This window comes from Sceloporus occidentalis, unplaced genomic scaffold (genome assembly GCF_023333645.1).
Source record: "Sceloporus occidentalis isolate IW3139 unplaced genomic scaffold, rSceOcc1.0.p SCAF_3, whole genome shotgun sequence".
Classification (NCBI taxonomy): domain Eukaryota; kingdom Metazoa; phylum Chordata; class Lepidosauria; order Squamata; family Phrynosomatidae; genus Sceloporus; species Sceloporus occidentalis.
The window spans coordinates 197,866,357-197,884,735 of record NW_028316983.1 but is presented as its reverse complement, the minus strand read 5'-3'; the positions used below and the strand labels follow the sequence as shown (position 1 = coordinate 197,884,735).

The window sequence follows — 18,379 nt, the reverse complement described above, 5'->3', positions numbered from 1 at the left end:
TTATACACAGATTCAAGCATCCACGGTTTGAAAATGTTAAAAAGAATATAAATTTCAAATATCAAACCTTGATTTTCCATTTTTTTTATAAGGGACACCACTTTGCTATGTCATTATATTTAATGGGACTTGAGCATCCATGGATTTTGTTATAAACAGGGGATCTTGGAACCAGACCCCAGCATATAACAAGGGTCCACTGTACTTTGCAATGCTTTTGTGTTGTTTTTAATTTGTACTGTTTTAAAATGGGTGGTGGAATCCTTGAGACCATATATCAGGAGAAAGGCAGGATATAAATAAATAAATATTAAAAATATATACCTATTTTTTTTCTTAGTGCTTTTTAAAGAGGGACATAGGAATATGGGTAGAGGGGATGTTTAGGTAGGTTGGTTCTAGACCCAAAGGGAAATTAAAGGTGTTACACAGGCAACTGTCAGTTTTGTCTAATAAATGAGCACAGTTGTTGAAAAAAGCAGAGATTATGGAGGTTTATTTTTATTTTTATGAAAGGGATTTTTCTTGTAAGTTATTTATGTCAATAATTGTGATTTTAATTTTCAGCGTTGAGAAGACTTTAAATTTCAAATGTATTATTAATATTACACTTTTACAAATGTAACCTTGGCCTAAATATGAATAATGCTAGTGATCTATGTTCAGTCAGATGATAGCCTTTACATGACCTACTTTCCTTCCTCCATTCAACAGCTGTTACTGAAAGAGAACAAAAAGTGAAGACAAGAGTCGAGCTCCCTTTTTTGGAGTACTTAAATAGCCTTAATAACTTGGATTGCTGTTGCTGGTGTGTCTTTAGTAGAAACAGAAGCTTAATGTAATTAAACTTCTTCCTTCATTTCCTCAGTATACTTCTAGCTTTTGCTATTACACTAGTGATAAACTCTGATATTCCCCCACGCTCCCCCACATACTCTCTTTGACTGTATTAATCATTTATCAGTTTACAGCTGCTAGTGTTTGTGGTTACTTTGCCATACATACTTGCTTCAGTATAATTGCTATCGAGGCTTATGATGATGATTATTTCTTTCTCAATCCTGATAGATAAAAATCTATACTTCTCTGTCATATTAAATAGGTGGTCTGGAGAACTATTAGTTTGAACCAAAGTGAAAGATGTTGTGATGTAATGACAATTGTCAGTGTGTCCCTTTTAAAGACATACTACAAAATAGTTCCCTAAGTTGTGCAGAAGAGTATATTATATTTTATACTACATCTAAAATGACATAAAGTGCGTGTTTTGCAAATCACTACATTCTGTTGTGTCATACAAAATCTTGCACTTTACATCAGTGGCTTTGAGGATTTTGAAATGAAATACGTGCTTTCAGAGCATTCAAGTTGGTATACCAAAGATACATAACCAGTTGAACAGGTACAGTGGTGAGAAAAAGACTTAGAACTTGCAGCTAGTGCAAAATGCAGCAGCTAGTCTGGTGTCCAAAGCACCGTCTAGAAATCATGTACTAGTGGTTTTAAGGAATTACACCTGCTGTCAATATACTTCCTTAAGATCGCCACATATTTCCAACCTAAAAGGTTGTTAGATCATAATCTAACAACATAATCCTAGATAAAGAATGAAAGATAACCTGATTAAGCAAATGAGACACAAACATGGTGCATTTTCAACATTTATTTATTCAGTGATTCAGTATTCAATATCCATGTGTTATAAAAAGTACAAGAATCTTTAGATTCAGTAACTAATGGCATGCTTTTGGTAGCAGTGGCTTCAAATAATTGTGTCCAGTAACTTTAGGCAATCATTTGGGTCTGTTCCTCCTTAAAGATCTGCTTTCACTCAGTAACAGGTTTCTGTGCACAAGCAACTTGCTTCAACTTCTGCCACAGCGTTTCAATAGGGTTTAGATCTGAACTTTGACTATACCATTCTGAAACACAGATTATTATTTTTTATCCATTCTTTTGTAGGCCTTATATGTTAGACCACTTTCACAGTCAGCATCCATAGTTTTTTGTGAGTTTTTGGGGCTATATGCCTGTGTTCTGGAAGATGCCAGACACAGATGCTGGCGAAAGGAATATACTCTTCCAGAACACGGCCATATAGCCCGAAAAACCCACCCCATATATATATATATAATATTTAACAGCTGAGAGGATATCATGAAACAGTGAAAGGTGGCATATGACTCAAATTTCTGTTCTCCTTTCTCAGAAAGAGCAAGACTGCTGCTCAGAATGAATCTTACCGTCTGGTTGTCAGAGTTTGCAACCTGCATTTGGAAAGTTAAGATTAGTAAAAGATTGGCATGGGATAAAAGTGGTGATAATCAGAGTTTATGCTCCCTTTCTCTATACTGAATAGTGATGCTTTAATAGAGAGGATGGGCCTGTGACCTCTAAAACCCTCTAGGCTTGGGAACATGCCCTCCAGATGTTCTTCGATTGCTGTTTCTATGCTAGCCTGTAGTGAGGGATAATGGGAATTGTAATTAAGGCTGCATCTTCCCAATCCCAGTCATAATTGCTTAAGGCATGTATTTCACTAGATTCTCCTTATTTAATTGATCACTCACTGGAGATACCATTTACAATATCTGAAGCAATATTTCAGAGTGGTGCTCTTCAAGGTTTCAACTTTAAACAAAAAACAAAATGGAAGTCAAAATTGGTACTGGCTACTAGGTTTATCATTGTTATGGGTATACAGAACAATAATTAAAAATACCCTACTATTCACAAGTGCTTTGGTGGTGTTTTTAGAGTACTGCAAATAGGAATGAGGTGTGTTCTACTGAGCAATTTTTTTAGCCACAACTCTAGTAAATTTACTTGATTTTGAGTCTATTTGAGCTTGTGGGTTTTTGTTTTGTTTTGTTAGCTTTTGTGCCACAATAAGAATATCCTCGATCCCTTTCAGTCTGGTTTCCGCCCAAGGCATTCTACAGAGACAGCTCTCCCTAAGATTTCGAATGACCTTTTACAGGCCAAGGCTAATGGCCTTTACTCTGTACTCATCCTTCTTGATTTGTCTGCAGCCTTTGACACTGTTGATCACTGTCTCCTAATTGACATACAGTCGGCCCTTCTTATACACGGATTTTTTATACACGGATTTAAGCATACACGGTTTGAAAATGTTCCAAAAAAGTATAAATTCACCTTGATGTTCCATTTTTTATTAGGGACACCATTTTGCTACGTCATTATACTTAATGGGACTTGAGCATACACGGATTTTGTTATACACGGGAGATCTTGGAACCAAACCCCAGCGTATAACAAGGATCCACTGTACTCTCTGACCTTGGGTTCTCAGACTCTGTTCTTGGCTGGTTTAGATCTTACTTGTCTGGCAGATCTTTTGCAGTAGTTGCAGGGGGTCAGACTTCTTCTCCTGTACCCTTATCTGTTGGAGTTCCCCAGGGCTCTGTTCTGGGTCCCCTTCTGTTTTCTCTCTACACACTGTCCTTAGGAAAACTCATTAGCTCTTTTGGCTTTTCCTACCATCTGTATGCCGATGACACCCAGCTGTATCTTTCCGCCCCTGACCTTTCTCCAAGGCTTGAACAGCAAGTTTCGTCTTGCCTCACAGCTGTCTCGCAGTGGATGCGCCATCGGCGTTTGAAGCTCAACATGTCCAAGACGGAGCTTCTTGTCTTTCCTCCTAAGCCCACCCTTCAACTCTCCTTTTCTGTCTCTGTGGACAACATTTCTATTCAACCAGTCCAGCAAGCCCGCAGTCTTGGTTTTATCTTTGACTCTTTTCTGTCATGTATCCCTCAGATCCAGACCACAGCCAAGGCTTGTAGATTCTTTTTGTACAATATTGCCAAAATCTGACCATATCTCTCTGCCTCTACTGCCAAGATCCTGGTCCATGCCCTAGTGATCTCACGACTTGATTACTGCAACATCCTCCTGGCTGGGCTTCCTCTTTCTCACCTCCGTCCTTTAATCTCTGTCCAGCATTCAGCTGCATGCATTATCTCTTCCACCCACCGCTCTGACCACATCTCTCCTGTGTTGGCATCCCTTCACTGGCTCCCCCTCCCTTTCCGTATTCAGTACAAGCTCCTGCTGTCCACGTTTAAAGCCCTCCATGGACTGGCCCCTCCTTACTTATCAGACCTTCTTTCTCCTCACCTTTCCACCAGGGCCCTCCGTTCTGGTAGTCAAGGTCTGCTGTCTCAGCCCAGGATTTCCTCTGCCCCATCCCGGATTCGCCCCTTTTCACTTGCTGCCCCTCACTCCTGGAACCTTCTTCCCCCACAAGCAAGAGCCATCACTTCGTTAACCAGCTTCAAAACGGAGTTGAAAACCATCCTGTTCAGAGTAGCCTTCCCAGGCATTGCATAATTGTCGCTTACTATTTGTTGTTCTTTTGGTGCCTGTTTATCAAACCATTTCCTGTATTGCTATGTACTGTATATGCATTATCCTACTTGAGAGTATGTATTTTCCCTGGAAAATGATTAACCATCCATTATGAAGCCAAGCCCTCCCTCCAGTCCATCTGCCTTGGTCCAGGCCTCGGAGGTAGAGAGGAACTGCTGGACCTCTTACCCTTTCCCTCCACCACTCCCTTCTCCTTCTGTGTCATGTCTTTTTAGATTGTAAGCCCGAGAGCAGGGAACCGTCTAACTAAAAAGATTATATGTACAGCGCTGTGTAAATTTACAGCGCTTCATAAATAAAGGTTAATAATAATAATAATAATAATAATAATAATAATAATAATGTACTCTACATAGGACTGCCCTTAAAATGTCTCAGAAGCTGTAGATAGTGCAAAATGCAGCATATAGAGTGCTGACTGAACACGATAAAACTATATAACTCTGGTTTTGAAGGAGTTGGACTGGCTACCAATGATGATTCCAATCTGAATTGAAGGTGCTGGTAATAACATTTAAAGCCCTGAACAGCTTGGGACATCTGCCCAAAAGAGCACCTCTCCTATATACACTTGCCCAAGGCTAAAGTCTGTTGGAGAGGCCTTTCCTTGTGTCTTACCAATGTTGGCACTACAGTGGACTCTTGGTATCTGATGTGGTTTGGTTCTAGGATTCCACATGGATACCAAAATTGGTGAATGTTCAAGTTCCATTATGTACAGTGGAGTAGTAAAATAATGTATTTTATATAAAATGGCAAAATTGTTGTTGTTTTAAAAAATCAAGTTGTGGGTGGTTGAATTGTGGATAAGGAATCTGTGGGTCTTCCCTGCTGTGGGGCCTCTAACTGAAATACACTCCTCATAGCATCCTGATTGATGGCAACATTGATGTTATTCTGGTGCTGAGTAAAAGCATGGCTTTTTGGTAAAGTCTTTCTGGCTTAATTGATTCCTCCTAAACCTGCACACATGTGTGGTCTCAAACTGTTTTCACCTGTTTTCAGATGGTTTTGGTCTATCTTGTCAATTATCAAAATATGATTTTAGGGTGTTTACATTTTTGTACAGTTCTAAACTCTTTAAACTGATTTGCAATTGAGATCCTTGCATATTTGGAAGGATATGAAATTCAGTATTCTTTTTAGAGAGCAGTGGTTTCATCGTGGCAGTCTTCCCATGAAAACTGTTTTTGTTCGGTCTTTCCATGATTGTTGCATCATAAATACTTAACATTCTTGGATATTACTGCAGAGTTCATTGTGACTTCATGGATTTTACTTCTTTAGACCCTGCCTATCTCTGAACAATGGCCCAAAGGTGACTTGCAACAAAGTTAAAATAAGATACAACAAAATGCTAAGATACAACTTTTAAAATCTTTAAGCTTTGAGATAAAAACTGTTAACAAAAACATGTAAAAATGCTCACCATTAAAAACAGTCTGAATTCGTTTAAAAATCATAGCAATAACTGCAAAAACATAGCACACCAATTTTCACCATTTTCTTTTCTTTGAGAGATTGTGGTAGGAGATTGTGGCTCTTGTACAGGGGTCGGCAACCCGCGGGCCGGATGCGGCCCACGGAGACAGCAGGACCGTCCCCAGCCCGGTCCTGCCGCCGCTGCCTCCACCTCCTCCTGGGCCACTTGACTGCGCTGCCCTCCTCCTCCACCGCGCGGAGAAGGAAGAGGAGGTCCGTGCGGCCTAGGGCAGAGGAGGCAAAGGGGGAAGCCCCATGCCGCCCTCCCCACACGGGCCCGCGCCGCCCTCCCCTCTCCGCCCGAGCCCGCGCCGCCCTCCCTGCCTCCCCGCGCAGGCCTGCGCCACCCTCCCTGCCTCCCCGTGCGGGCCCACGCCGCCCACCTCTTTCTCCTCTGCCTCCTCCGCCCCGCCCCCAGGCCGCGCAGCGCATGGAGGAGGGGGAGGAGGAGAAGAAAGAGGAAGAGGAGGAGGGGGGAGCAGAAGGAGGAGGAGGAAGAGGAGGAAGGAAGAGGTGGTGAGTGGCCAGAGGCCTCAAGGTTTTTTAAATTTTTATTTTGTGTGCTTTTAATGCTAACAAGTCTCCCTTGTTTTGACAGTGATAGTATAGTGGTGGTGGTGGTGATGATGATGATATGAGTCAGCTTGAGAGGCATGCAGGCACTGTTTCTTAAGCCGAGAGAGTGTCACCTTCCAAAGTGCCTTTTCTGTGTGTTTTTGGTTCTTTAATGGTGATATTGATACCAGAAAGCCTCTGAGGCAAGGGTAGGTAACCTTTTTGAGCCGGGGGCCAGGTTGGTGTCCCCCAGACAATTGGGGGGGGGGGGGGGAGAGCCAAAAATAAATAATTAAATAATATAGGACAACATTTTCAAATGTAGGACACATTTTTTAAAAGTGGAGGACATGGAAAATTTTTTGATGATTTTTAAAAAATGTTAATATAAATGCATGTTTCTTAGGCATGATCAAAATGGAGGACATTTGGGCATTATTCCTAGACAGATGGCAGAAATGTACTTCCCTTTCTGGCCAACCTCCCTCCCCCCGTTCGAAACAGCACATTTGGGCATTGAACATGGCTTTACTTAAGATGGCCTCTTGCATATTTCAGAGGCTTATTGCATAACCAAACTCTTTGGGTTTCACACTGAACATGGGTTCTCATGGCTATGCATAATGAACATGTCAAGGTGGTTTCACAGTTCTTGTACCAAGTGTACTTCTCAGAAGTGTGTACTTGGTCAAGGGACTTTTGTTTTTCTTCACTGCGCATGAGTGCCTTTTCTGTGTGTTTTTGGTTCTTTAATGGTGATATTGATATCAGAAAGCCTCTGAGGCAAGGCCAATGTAAATTGCTGTGATTTTTACAAACTCATGGTCTCAAGCCATGCTGCACAGTTATTTTTTGTCATCTCCCCACTGTGAATGCACACCATCACTCATCACACAAACACCCTGCGTGCAACCTCAGTTATCTTCCTCTTCCCAACCAGATGCCATTCCATTGGACACCTGCTGGATTAATTGGCATTACAATTGCACATGTCATGCACCGCCCAGTGTGCCCAGTGACACATTGCCAAAGCACAGTCGTGAAGGCCCCTTATATATGCTCCTTCATCCCATGCCCCACTGTTTGGCTGTCTGGTTTGTATATGTTGTATTTGTCAGGAAAAAGCCACATGGGATATATAGTCACAAGAAATATAATATGTATATGAATGTATTTGGAAGTAACATGACACAGCAAAAGTTATTGAATTGTCACACAGGTGTTGTAAGTAATGTAATTAGAAGGTCCTGAAAGCCAAGGACATATGAGGCAATGACAAAGTGAAAAGGTGCAAATTGATATCACCTGAGAGTCATTGAGTGGACAGTAATGTATGATGCAATGTGAGGTCTAGATTGAGCCAAGTATGGTATGTCAATCATAATGTATGTACACGCCCAGGAGGTGGCAACTGTATAATGAATAGAGAGACAAATGTCTATATAAACAATAATGTATGGCAATACGTTTTGTGGGTATTGAGGAGTATAGTAGTGTGGGTATTGAGGAGTATAGTAGTGTGAGTTTTGTGAGTAGTGAATTGTTTTGTGCATAGTGTATATAGTAGAATAAAAGTAGATCTTTTAAAGAAGACTACTGTGTTGACTGGTGTCTTGAGAGCTGAACAAAAACCAGCAGACTCCAGAGAAGATTGGAAGACATCTTCAGCCAATTCTCAGAGCTACTGGTCAAACTGGTTGTTCTTCCGCTGACCAAGGGGGTGAGAGTGAAAGCCAGGAGAAGAGCTGCAACTCCCATCATCCCTAACAAGGGTTATGGGCCCAGAGCCAGTTACTGGAACACCCAGCATCCACAGAAGCTGAACTTTCCTGGAAGAGAAAGAAAGTTTTGTGGACGACCGATCAGAGCAAGCTGTGTACGCTGCACTGGTAAGCTCGTGAGTGAAGTGTTTTGTGTTTTGGAAAAGCCCGAGACGAGGCAGCTGTGCAAACTCAGGAAGGACTTTGCCAAATTGAGTCACTGCACAAGATAAGATGGAAGTGTTGAAGTTTAGCAAGTTAAACTCCCACAATTACTCCACCTGGAAAGTTTATGCACAGTCACTACTGATTAAAGAAGGTTTATGGGCCACAGTCGAGACGGGGCTAGCAGCCGATGCAAATGCAGCCGCCAAAGAAAGAGATAGCAAGGCAAAAGCATGCTTGTATTTGATGCTCGAGGAGGACATGATAAACGATGTGAGAGATAAGGGCTCCGCAAAAGAAGTTTGGGAGACTCTTGAAAGGCTACATACTCCAACTACAGCTTTTGCCAAAATGCTTTGGTCTAAAAGAATCTATAGACAAAAGATGACTAAGGGACAGTGTGTGATTGAACATTTAAAGAAAATGCAAAACCTGTTTGTGGAGGCAGAATTAAGAGGTGTCCAAATAAACAAAGAACAGCAATGTTACATCCTAATAGAGTCTTTAGACAGTTCATGGGACTCCATCACTAACAGTCTTCAGAATCTGCCTGAGGCTGAACTAAGCAGAGACTTAATAGTAGCAAGAATTTTGGAGGAAAATCAGAGAAGGTTGTCTGAAAAAGAAGACTCACACAAATCAGCACCTAGACTGCACCAGGCTCCTGAGTTAAGAGAACACCAAGCAGCAGCTCCCGTGAGAGAAAAACGACGTTGTTACCACTGTGGAAAGGCAGGACATTTGCAAAGAAACTGTCAACAATTGGCTGCTGACCAGAACAGACAGAGAGATAACAGACCGCAGACGCGGAACTTTCAGCAACAGAGACAGAACAAGCCGACATTTTTCAGGGGCAGTTACAACAAGAAGGAACGTGCAACAATGATAAAAGAGAAACATAGAAAAGATTCTAAATGGTTAATAGATTCTGGTGCAACTAGTAATATGTGTAATGACATTGAGTTGATTGAAAATAGGAAATCTGCCAATATTAATGCAGTAATTCTAGCTAATGGCAATGAAGTAAGTTCAGTAAAAGAAATGGGATCTGTTTACATTCCGGGGTTAAAACAAGAATTTAATAATGTGCTACATGTGAGAGAGTTGGAAAACAATTTATTATCAGTCAGTAGATTAACAGACCAGGACTACACTGTAATTTTTGAAAAGAATTTTTGCAAGATAAAGTTAAATGGTGAGCTTTGCGGAATAGGGCTAAAGAAAGATAAGCTTTATTTCCTAGAGGAAAATGTTGATCATTACAAAGTAGAGAATGTAAACAATGTTGATAATGTTCCGTTACACAAGGATTGTATACATGAGTTACATAGAAAATTTGGTCATGCAAGCTTTAAATGCTTAAAGAACCTAATCAGTATGTGCCCTGATCTGAGAGTGGCAGACTGTAAAAATCATTTGGATTGTACCATTTGTAGTCAAGTGAAAATTAAGTCATATCCTGTAGCAAAAAAGACAAAAAGAATTGCACGAAGACCTTTTGAATTTGTACATGCTGACGTTGCCCACGCAAACTGTTTATCTATAGGAGGATGCAAGTATTATTTGGTAATTGTGGACAGATACACTAGATTTACATTTGTCAGAATACTGAAAAATAAGTCAGACGCTGGGCAAAGCTTAAAATCTTGGATAAGAATGGTTGAAAGAAAATTTGATTTCAGAGTAGACACAATTATAACTGATAAAGGCGGGGAATTTTTATCTAATGAATTGTTTTATTGGTTTCAAAAGGTTGGCATAACACACCACACAACAAATCCTGCATGTCCTAGTGAGGATGGGCTTGCAGAGAGAAAGATTCAAGAAATCAAAAAGTTAACTGCTTGTATGATGGCTGATGCGGGTGTAAGTGATAATTTTTGGGGTGAAGCTGTTTTGACAGCTGTACACATAACCAATAGACTCTATCATTCAGTAATAGATGATATTCCTTATAGAGTTCTATATGGTAGAATTCCTAATTTTAAATACCTAAGAATCTTTGGTCAATATGCATATGTGTACACACCTGCATGCTTTAGAAACAAAGGTGAACCCAAGAGTAGAAGAATGATGTTTTTGGGGTATTCTGGAAACAGTTACAAATTCTATTTAGGAGGAAAAGAAGTGAGACATTCGAGATCTGCCAATTTTGAAAGATATGCTGGTTGGGAAAAACTCCATGCAAATAAGGAAGTGTTTGTGAAGTTAGGCAACTCAAGTGAGGCAGAGACTCAGACCCAAAGCCAAGCATCTCCAGGAAATGGAGGGGTTATAGTAAAACCAGAAGAACCATCCACGAGTAGCAGTGATAGCTCCTCAGATAGTGAAATGTCCAGACCAAAAACCACACGCATGACAGAGGACAAGAGATTCAGTAAGAAAGCCACAACTTCCAGTGTAGACAGAGATGAGGAAGAGAGAGGCAGAACAACAGAGTTAGTACCTAGACGTAGTCAAAGAACTAGAAAATCTCCTGACAGATTTGTGGTGACCAATGCAAAAGCTTGTTTGGTTTTTGAAGAACCAGAAAGTTTTGCTGAAATAGAAAATTTTCCTAAAGAGGAACAGGAGAAGTGGTGTGAAGCAATGGAGTGTGAATTTGATTGCTTAGAAAGGAAAGATGTTTTTGAAATAGTAGGAAGACCCAAGGATAGAAAAGTCATTGGTTGCAAGTGGGTTTATAAAAGGAAAGACATGCCTGATGGTAGTGTGAAATATAAGGCAAGGTTGGTAGCAAAAGGCTTTTCACAGGAACAGTTTGAAAATTATGACAAAACTTTTTCTCCAACCGCAAAAGCAGAGAGTTTAAGAATGGTATTAGCAGTTGCAGGAAAGAGAGATCTGATTGTAGAGCATTTTGATTTTGAGACGGCTTATTTAAATGCCAATTTAGAAGAAGAAATTTTCATGGAGCAACCTCAAGGTTTTGAAGTAGGTGGTAGTCAGAATGTATACAGGTTGAAGAAAGCATTGTACGGTCTCAAGCAAAGTGCAAGAGCTTGGAATATATGCATCAATGATGAATTGGAGAAGTTAGGTTACAAGAGAAGTGTTGCTGATGCTTGTGTATACACAAAAGGAGATGTAATTTTGTTGATCTATGTGGATGATTTGTGCGTTGCAGCCAAATCAAAGAAAGAAATTGAGTTGGTGAAAAATGAATTGTCAAAGAAATTTGTGTTGAAAGATTTAGGTATGTTGAAGTCTTACTTAGGGATAAATGTAGAATGGACTGAAGAAGGGCATTGTTTGCTGAGTCAAAGCAAGAAAATTGAAAGGTTAATTGAGAAATGTGGTTTACAGAGTGCAAAGGTTGTGAAAACTCCGATGACTACAAGTTTTGTGTCAGAGGAAGTTACAAGAGCTTTTGAGGATAAAAGATTGTTTAGAAGTGTTGTTGGATCTTTACAGTTTATTTCTAGCCATACCAGACCAGACATCTCGTACGCGGTTCATGTTTTGGCAAGAAGAGTAAACGACCCGAGAATTGAGGATTGGACAGCAGTGAAACATTTGATTAGGTATCTGAAAGGAACCATAGACAAGAGGTTGATAATTAGAAAAAGCAATGCTGATTTGGATTGTTATGTAGATAGTTCATTTGCTTCGGAATCAGGGGACAAAAAGTCAGTGACTGGAATGATTATAAGATACAGCGAAAGTCCCATTGTGTGGAGAAGTAGAAAACAGACAAACGTAGCATTGAGCACTAGTGAGGCTGAGTTCGCAGCTTTGAATGAAGTCACAAATGAGGTACAGTGGATAGAACAATTATTGATTGATTTGAATGAAAGCTTTAAAATTCCTGTAGAAATTCATGAAGATTCGCAGTCCTGTATAGCAATGGCAGAAACAGAAAGTCTGAAAAACAGAACAAAGTACGTAGGTGTAAGATACCAGAACGTAAGAGAAATGGTCCAGAAAGGAAAAATAGAGTTAAAGTACATAGAGACACAACACAACATAGCAGACATTTTTACAAAGGCTTTGACAGTTGAAAAACACGAGAGATTGTCTCAGTTGATTGGAATGACAATATAATTCACATACAATATTCTATTTCAGAGGGGATTGTCAGGAAAAAGCCACATGGGATATATAGTCACAAGAAATATAATATGTATATGAATGTATTTGGAAGTAACATGACACAGCAAAAGTTATTGAATTGTCACACAGGTGTTGTAAGTAATGTAATTAGAAGGTCCTGAAAGCCAAGGACATATGAGGCAATGACAAAGTGAAAAGGTGCAAATTGATATCACCTGAGAGTCATTGAGTGGACAGTAATGTATGATGCAATGTGAGGTCTAGATTGAGCCAAGTATGGTATGTCAATCATAATGTATGTACACGCCCAGGAGGTGGCAACTGTATAATGAATAGAGAGACAAATGTCTATATAAACAATAATGTATGGCAATACGTTTTGTGGGTATTGAGGAGTATAGTAGTGTGGGTATTGAGGAGTATAGTAGTGTGAGTTTTGTGAGTAGTGAATTGTTTTGTGCATAGTGTATATAGTAGAATAAAAGTAGATCTTTTAAAGAAGACTACTGTGTTGACTGGTGTCTTGAGAGCTGAACAAAAACCAGCAGACTCCAGAGAAGATTGGAAGACATCTTCAGCCAATTCTCAGAGCTACTGGTCAAACTGGTTGTTCTTCCGCTGACCAAGGGGGTGAGAGTGAAAGCCAGGAGAAGAGCTGCAACTCCCATCATCCCTAACAGTATTTACATCCATGATATTATTGACTCACATTTTTGGTTTGCCACAGTCCCGTACTGGTGTTAGTCTTTGCTTCTGGGGAATTCTGGGTGCATGTTAAGTGATCTTGCTTAGTGTCTCATATGTGTAGTGTGAACGAAACAGAAATCCTTAGTTCTATAACTGCTGCAAAGGCTTTGCGCTTTGAACATCTGTGTAAGGCATATCATCATAGTTTTATGTTGCAAACTGAGCTGTGTTAATTTTTACAGCAACTGATTTCTGTACATACATACTTAGAAACGCATTAATTATATAACAGGCAATTGGTAGAAAATAGATAAAATGTGATTTTGATTTAAATTTAAATCAACTCTGTCTGATATGTGGGGCAATATTGTTGGCAATTCCCTATGGATATATTAGATAGATTTGCATCCTAATAAATTCTTTTCTTACTTTACAGTATCTATGAAGAAGATAATTGCAAAAAAGATAGATCAAATAAAAGATAGATCAGTCCATGTCCTAGGACTGTATTTTCAATAGGTAAGTACCTCACTTTTGGTTTCACTTAGTATCTAGGTTTAGTATAACCATGGGCTTTTCTTAGTTACAATTCAGAAAGAGTTAAAAGACACAAAAAGTCTAGGATCAAATTAAATAACACTAAGATTTTAAAAAGTGTGTATTCTGTGAGCTCTGATCTCAATGACAATTGCAGGGTATAAAAATGCTCCATATCTAAAGGAGTGTTGTATCTCTACAGAATTAAATGTGTTCTACCTAAATAACCAGAAGGTGAAATAAAATGAGATATACTCTTCTTATATTGTGGCATATATCAGGCTCCAATAAATTCTAGGGCACTGCTACCTGGAAGAAATCTCATTTCCCCCCAAACAGAACTAAACTACTGAAAATCAGACCATGGACCAATCTGACTAGAATTTCATTAGGTAAATGACTGACGTGTGAGATTGGTTACAATGCATCAGGTGACAATGTTAGAATGTCTACACTGTAAATCTAGTTCTGTGTTGATTATTTTACAAAATGTGACTCTGGGACGTAGCTAAATTTAAGTACTGATCATATTTAGTTCTATTCTTGGTTTGTGGGACCAACTCATTTCCAATCCAACAGTGTTTGGGAGTGATCTTAATTCCCCCTTCCTATATTATAACAAAGGCCCAAAACACATGGGCCAAAAGAAATGGCTTCTGGCTGCTTTGGGGGCATGTTTACATGACACATACCCTCAAAGTAGCCAGAAGCCACTCGGAGGCTGCCCTCCAGTCCCAAGAACTGGATCAAAAAGGAGCCATTTAAATCTGGCTCCTGGACCTCTTCCAGCAGCCTGCATTGGGAGCGGGCCATGCAGTCGCCACTGTCCCAGCCTGATCACAGCCAGAGGCTTCTCCTTCCCAGATGTCTGCTTCACCCCCATGACATCATTTTCCTTTGGAAACACTTTTCAGGATAGAAACAGGAAGATGATGTTAGAAAGTGCCCTTCACAGAACAAATGGAGGAGTCCTAGAGAAAGAGATGATTGGAGTATTTTTCCCTTTTGTGTTTCCTAAAATAAGGTGGCCTGGAGTGCTATAAGATAGGTCTTTTTATGCTGCATACTCCTGTGATCAGAGAAATTAACACTCATTGTTCCTCTGTAGTCTTAAATGGTGCTGGAATTATGTTCCATTCCTGCTGCTGCTAAATCATTTTCATGGGGATAGTTAATTATCTTCAAGAAATTTTAGTCTCATACAGATGAAACTTCAATTCTGGTTCCATTTTGAAGGGAAGATGATCCTCCTTCAAATACAACCACAAGTAGGGATCCTGAGTCAGTCTTAGCTTTGCTTTTGTTTTTTTAATCTTTGTTATGTCTTTCTGGGTTGCCTGTTCTCTGTCAGTACATATTCTAGGTTGACAGTACATTATTTTTTCTAAGTGTTTCCAAGGCAATTTATGACTGCAACATTTGCAAATGATAAACCATTTTGTCATTGTACTATTTTGTCTTGCGTGTTTTCAGGTTGACTCCCCTAAAAAGTATGAAAGGTTTCAGAAAGGATTGTGTTGACTTTTCCTAATTATTTCTAATAAATAATTCCCTTCCTAGGACCAAAAAGAATGCTATTTCACTAACATTTGCTTTATTTTTTTTAATGTGTCTATGGGGCTTTACAGACAGCCCTGAAGGGGTGGCCTCCAGTCACTACTTCTTCAGCTGGATCGGGGCTGTAGCAACCGCACACCACAGCTCTGATCCGGCCTTTCCAGGGTGTGATAGCCGTGGTGCCAAGGCGATACGGCACTCCTTTGGCGCCGGAGGAGCGCTGTGATGCTGCAAACCATGTGGAACAGCGTGTGGAGTCATGGTGACCTGGGGGTGGAGCTGGGGTGTGCGCTGTGGAGATGCTACTCCCCAACAGCCTCCCAACAGCCCCCCCCCCCCAGCTGGCCCAATTGGCCAGTCTGTACAGGGCCTATGTGTCCTTTCTGTACTGTGCATAATTTATCATATTTCCATGGAAATCACATTGATAATAAAGACCTAAAAGGGATACAATACTGCACAATTTTTGGGAAGCAATCAGCAGATCAGGGTGGGCAACTGTATGGGGATTGGGGCTAATTTCGAGTGCTCCAAGGACTGCAAAAGTGGGGTCAGGGGCCATGGACTGCACTGTCTCCACATCTGCTATGAAAACTGAATTAAGATCTTCCATATAATTACTATGGCAGGACGCAGACTGCCCCAAAAGGGCGGTCTGCCACCGCTTCCTTTTCTGCTGGTGGGAAAAGAACCCGCAAAAAGAGGGTTCTTTTTTCATCGCGCTTGCAACACCAGAGTGCAAAGTGCCAGTCTGGATAGCGCCAGTGTTTTATAGAACAAATTAAAACAGCACAATTGTTTCCTGTGAGAGTCAAGAGGCTAATTCTGCCATTGAAAACAGTGACCGTGTTTAATTGTAGTTGAACTGGGCTAAGTTTATTGTTATTGTATTTAAATTATCCAGTCTCCTCCTCCTACCAAGATTGTCATATATCGTATTGGAAGTCACATTCTTGGCTTTCTACTCCTCATAAAGTGGTACAAGATGTTTGTTTTATGACAATCACAAGATTTATCCATACCTTCTTACTGTTAAAAGGATCAAAATCCACATTTCTGGGCTGACTGTTTTGATCTAGCTCCATTTGAGGAGGTTGATATGAATTACCTATTAAAGATCACAGTTAGAAACTCTTGAGAATTTGTGATATACACTGAACCAAGTGAGTTAATTCAATACTTGTCCAGAACACTAGACACAAATGAGTACTATTAACTGTTTACCCTGACTGTTATGTTACATATTTACATAATTATATATTTATATCCTGTGGAAAAAAGCATTTACTCTTTAAAATCTTTTAGGATTCTGTTGAAAGCAGTATTGAACGAGACAGGACTGCATTTTCTTCTACACCAAAACGTCAAAGAAGCACCTGTCAATGTATTGCCGAAGTTAATTGACTTGTTAAAAGAAAGTCATCATGGGAGGAGCTGTGAGTGCAGGAGAAGACAATGATGACTTAATTGATAACTTGAAAGAAGCACAATATATTCGCACCGAGAGAGTGGAACAAGCCTTCAGAGCTATTGATCGTGGTGATTACTATCTGGAAGGTTATAGGGACAATGCGTATAAAGACCTGGCTTGGAAGCATGGAAACATACATTTATCAGCACCTTGCATTTATTCTGAAGTCATGGAAGCATTGAAACTTCAACCAGGATTGTCTTTTCTCAATCTGGGTAGTGGAACTGGTTATTTAAGCACAATGGTGGGATTAATATTAGGTAATGTTTATTAAGAAACCTATATTTTTGATAGTATTGGTAATCTCAGTTTTACAGATGCCTGCTGATGGAACTCTAGTGGAGTTTCAACAGATTACTTTCCAGATGAATTGTCCCTGGATGTACATGACTGCTCACAACTTCTTAAATTATTATTCATGCATTTTACAAAAGAAACAAAATAAATGTCTAGCTGTTCCAGAAGCTTATTTTAATGTTGCAGCTTATGACTTTTCATTATTTCAGAAGCAAGAACTAAGTATGTCACTTGATGCACTGTCACCTGGGATTAAAGTACACAAGAAGTGAGAGATCTGCAGTCGCATATCCTAATGCGTCTAGTTAAAACCAATGCAACAGTTGGATTTAGACAGCAGTGGTGGGCAAAAATGTAAACTAATTTTTCATATGGTCGCAGTTCTTCTATGTGTTTCACAAGTGTAGCAAATAGCAATTAGAAGAAAGTGGATGTTGATGAGGATGTCTGGCCTCCCTTCATCAAACTTCATTGCCCTGATCCAGTTTAGGAGGCCCTGTACCTGCTTTTAATTAGAGGTAGAAAAGTATATTATAGTTTTTAAATTTTTCAACAATCTCGTGTCCTGAACATGAAGCAAAAACATTCAACATTATTTTCCAATTTCAATAAACAAAAATTAGACTGCTGACTGCTGCTCCCTCTAGTGGGGAATACTGTAAAATGTTTTCCTGCTTAGTGTAGTGTTAACAAAAATACAGTGGGACAAATTAATTAGAACATAAAAATTATTCTTTGTCAATGTTTACCTACAGCTTGCTTAAATGTCTACTGAGGGAGATTCTGGGTGTTTTTATCTATGTAGCTTGAATAGCACTGTGAGAAGAAAATAAACTTGGAGGAACCTCAGCATATTAAAACCTTTAGAGTAAAAAGCCTAAGTAGAGAAGACAACCAAACTGGACTTAAATCATGGCTAGTGGCCACACAGTGTTAACTGAGTGTAACTGTGGAGGTAAGGGAGTAGCAATGGGGAAACAGTAATCAAGATTTTGTTATGTGTTGCCCCATGCAAATGTTCTAATAGTTATTCCAAGCACTTATACCATTTGGATATTTTCACCATTTTTAAGTAGCAATGGAGAACTATCTTTTTCTTATGTGTGTTTGCAGTAGAGTAAATTATATGTAGATACATATCTGATAGCAACAGCTGTTACCACCAACACAGAAAGTTGCTTTCCTTCTATTCTTTGTGCTCTGAAAGTAATGAACATTGTCCCTTATACGTGTTGTAGCTGTAAATAAAAATAGTTCTTGGATTATGGTAGAGAACATTTTCTACAGCCTGAGTCTGGTGGATAATGTGTTGTTTTATCCGTATCATAAAGCACCCCCTTTAGCTCATATTCAGCTGTGAATAGGAATATAGTATTGCTCATTTTGCCACTTCTCAAATATTAATATAATTTTGTTTAGCACT

General features: G+C 39.7%; 1 protein-coding gene across 1 annotated transcript in view; it reads left to right on the top strand.

Annotated features, from left to right (window-relative positions):
* PCMTD1 (protein-L-isoaspartate (D-aspartate) O-methyltransferase domain containing 1) overlaps nt 1-18,379 on the top strand; it is a 72,620-nt gene that overhangs the window by 19,765 nt on the left and 34,476 nt on the right. The window contains exons 2-3 of the mRNA XM_089517288.1: nt 13,531-13,613; nt 16,494-16,919. Of these exons, the coding sequence (XP_089373414.1) occupies nt 16,613-16,919 (307 nt within the window). The 5' untranslated portion in view covers nt 13,531-13,613; nt 16,494-16,612. The remainder of the gene's footprint in view (nt 1-13,530; nt 13,614-16,493; nt 16,920-18,379) is intronic.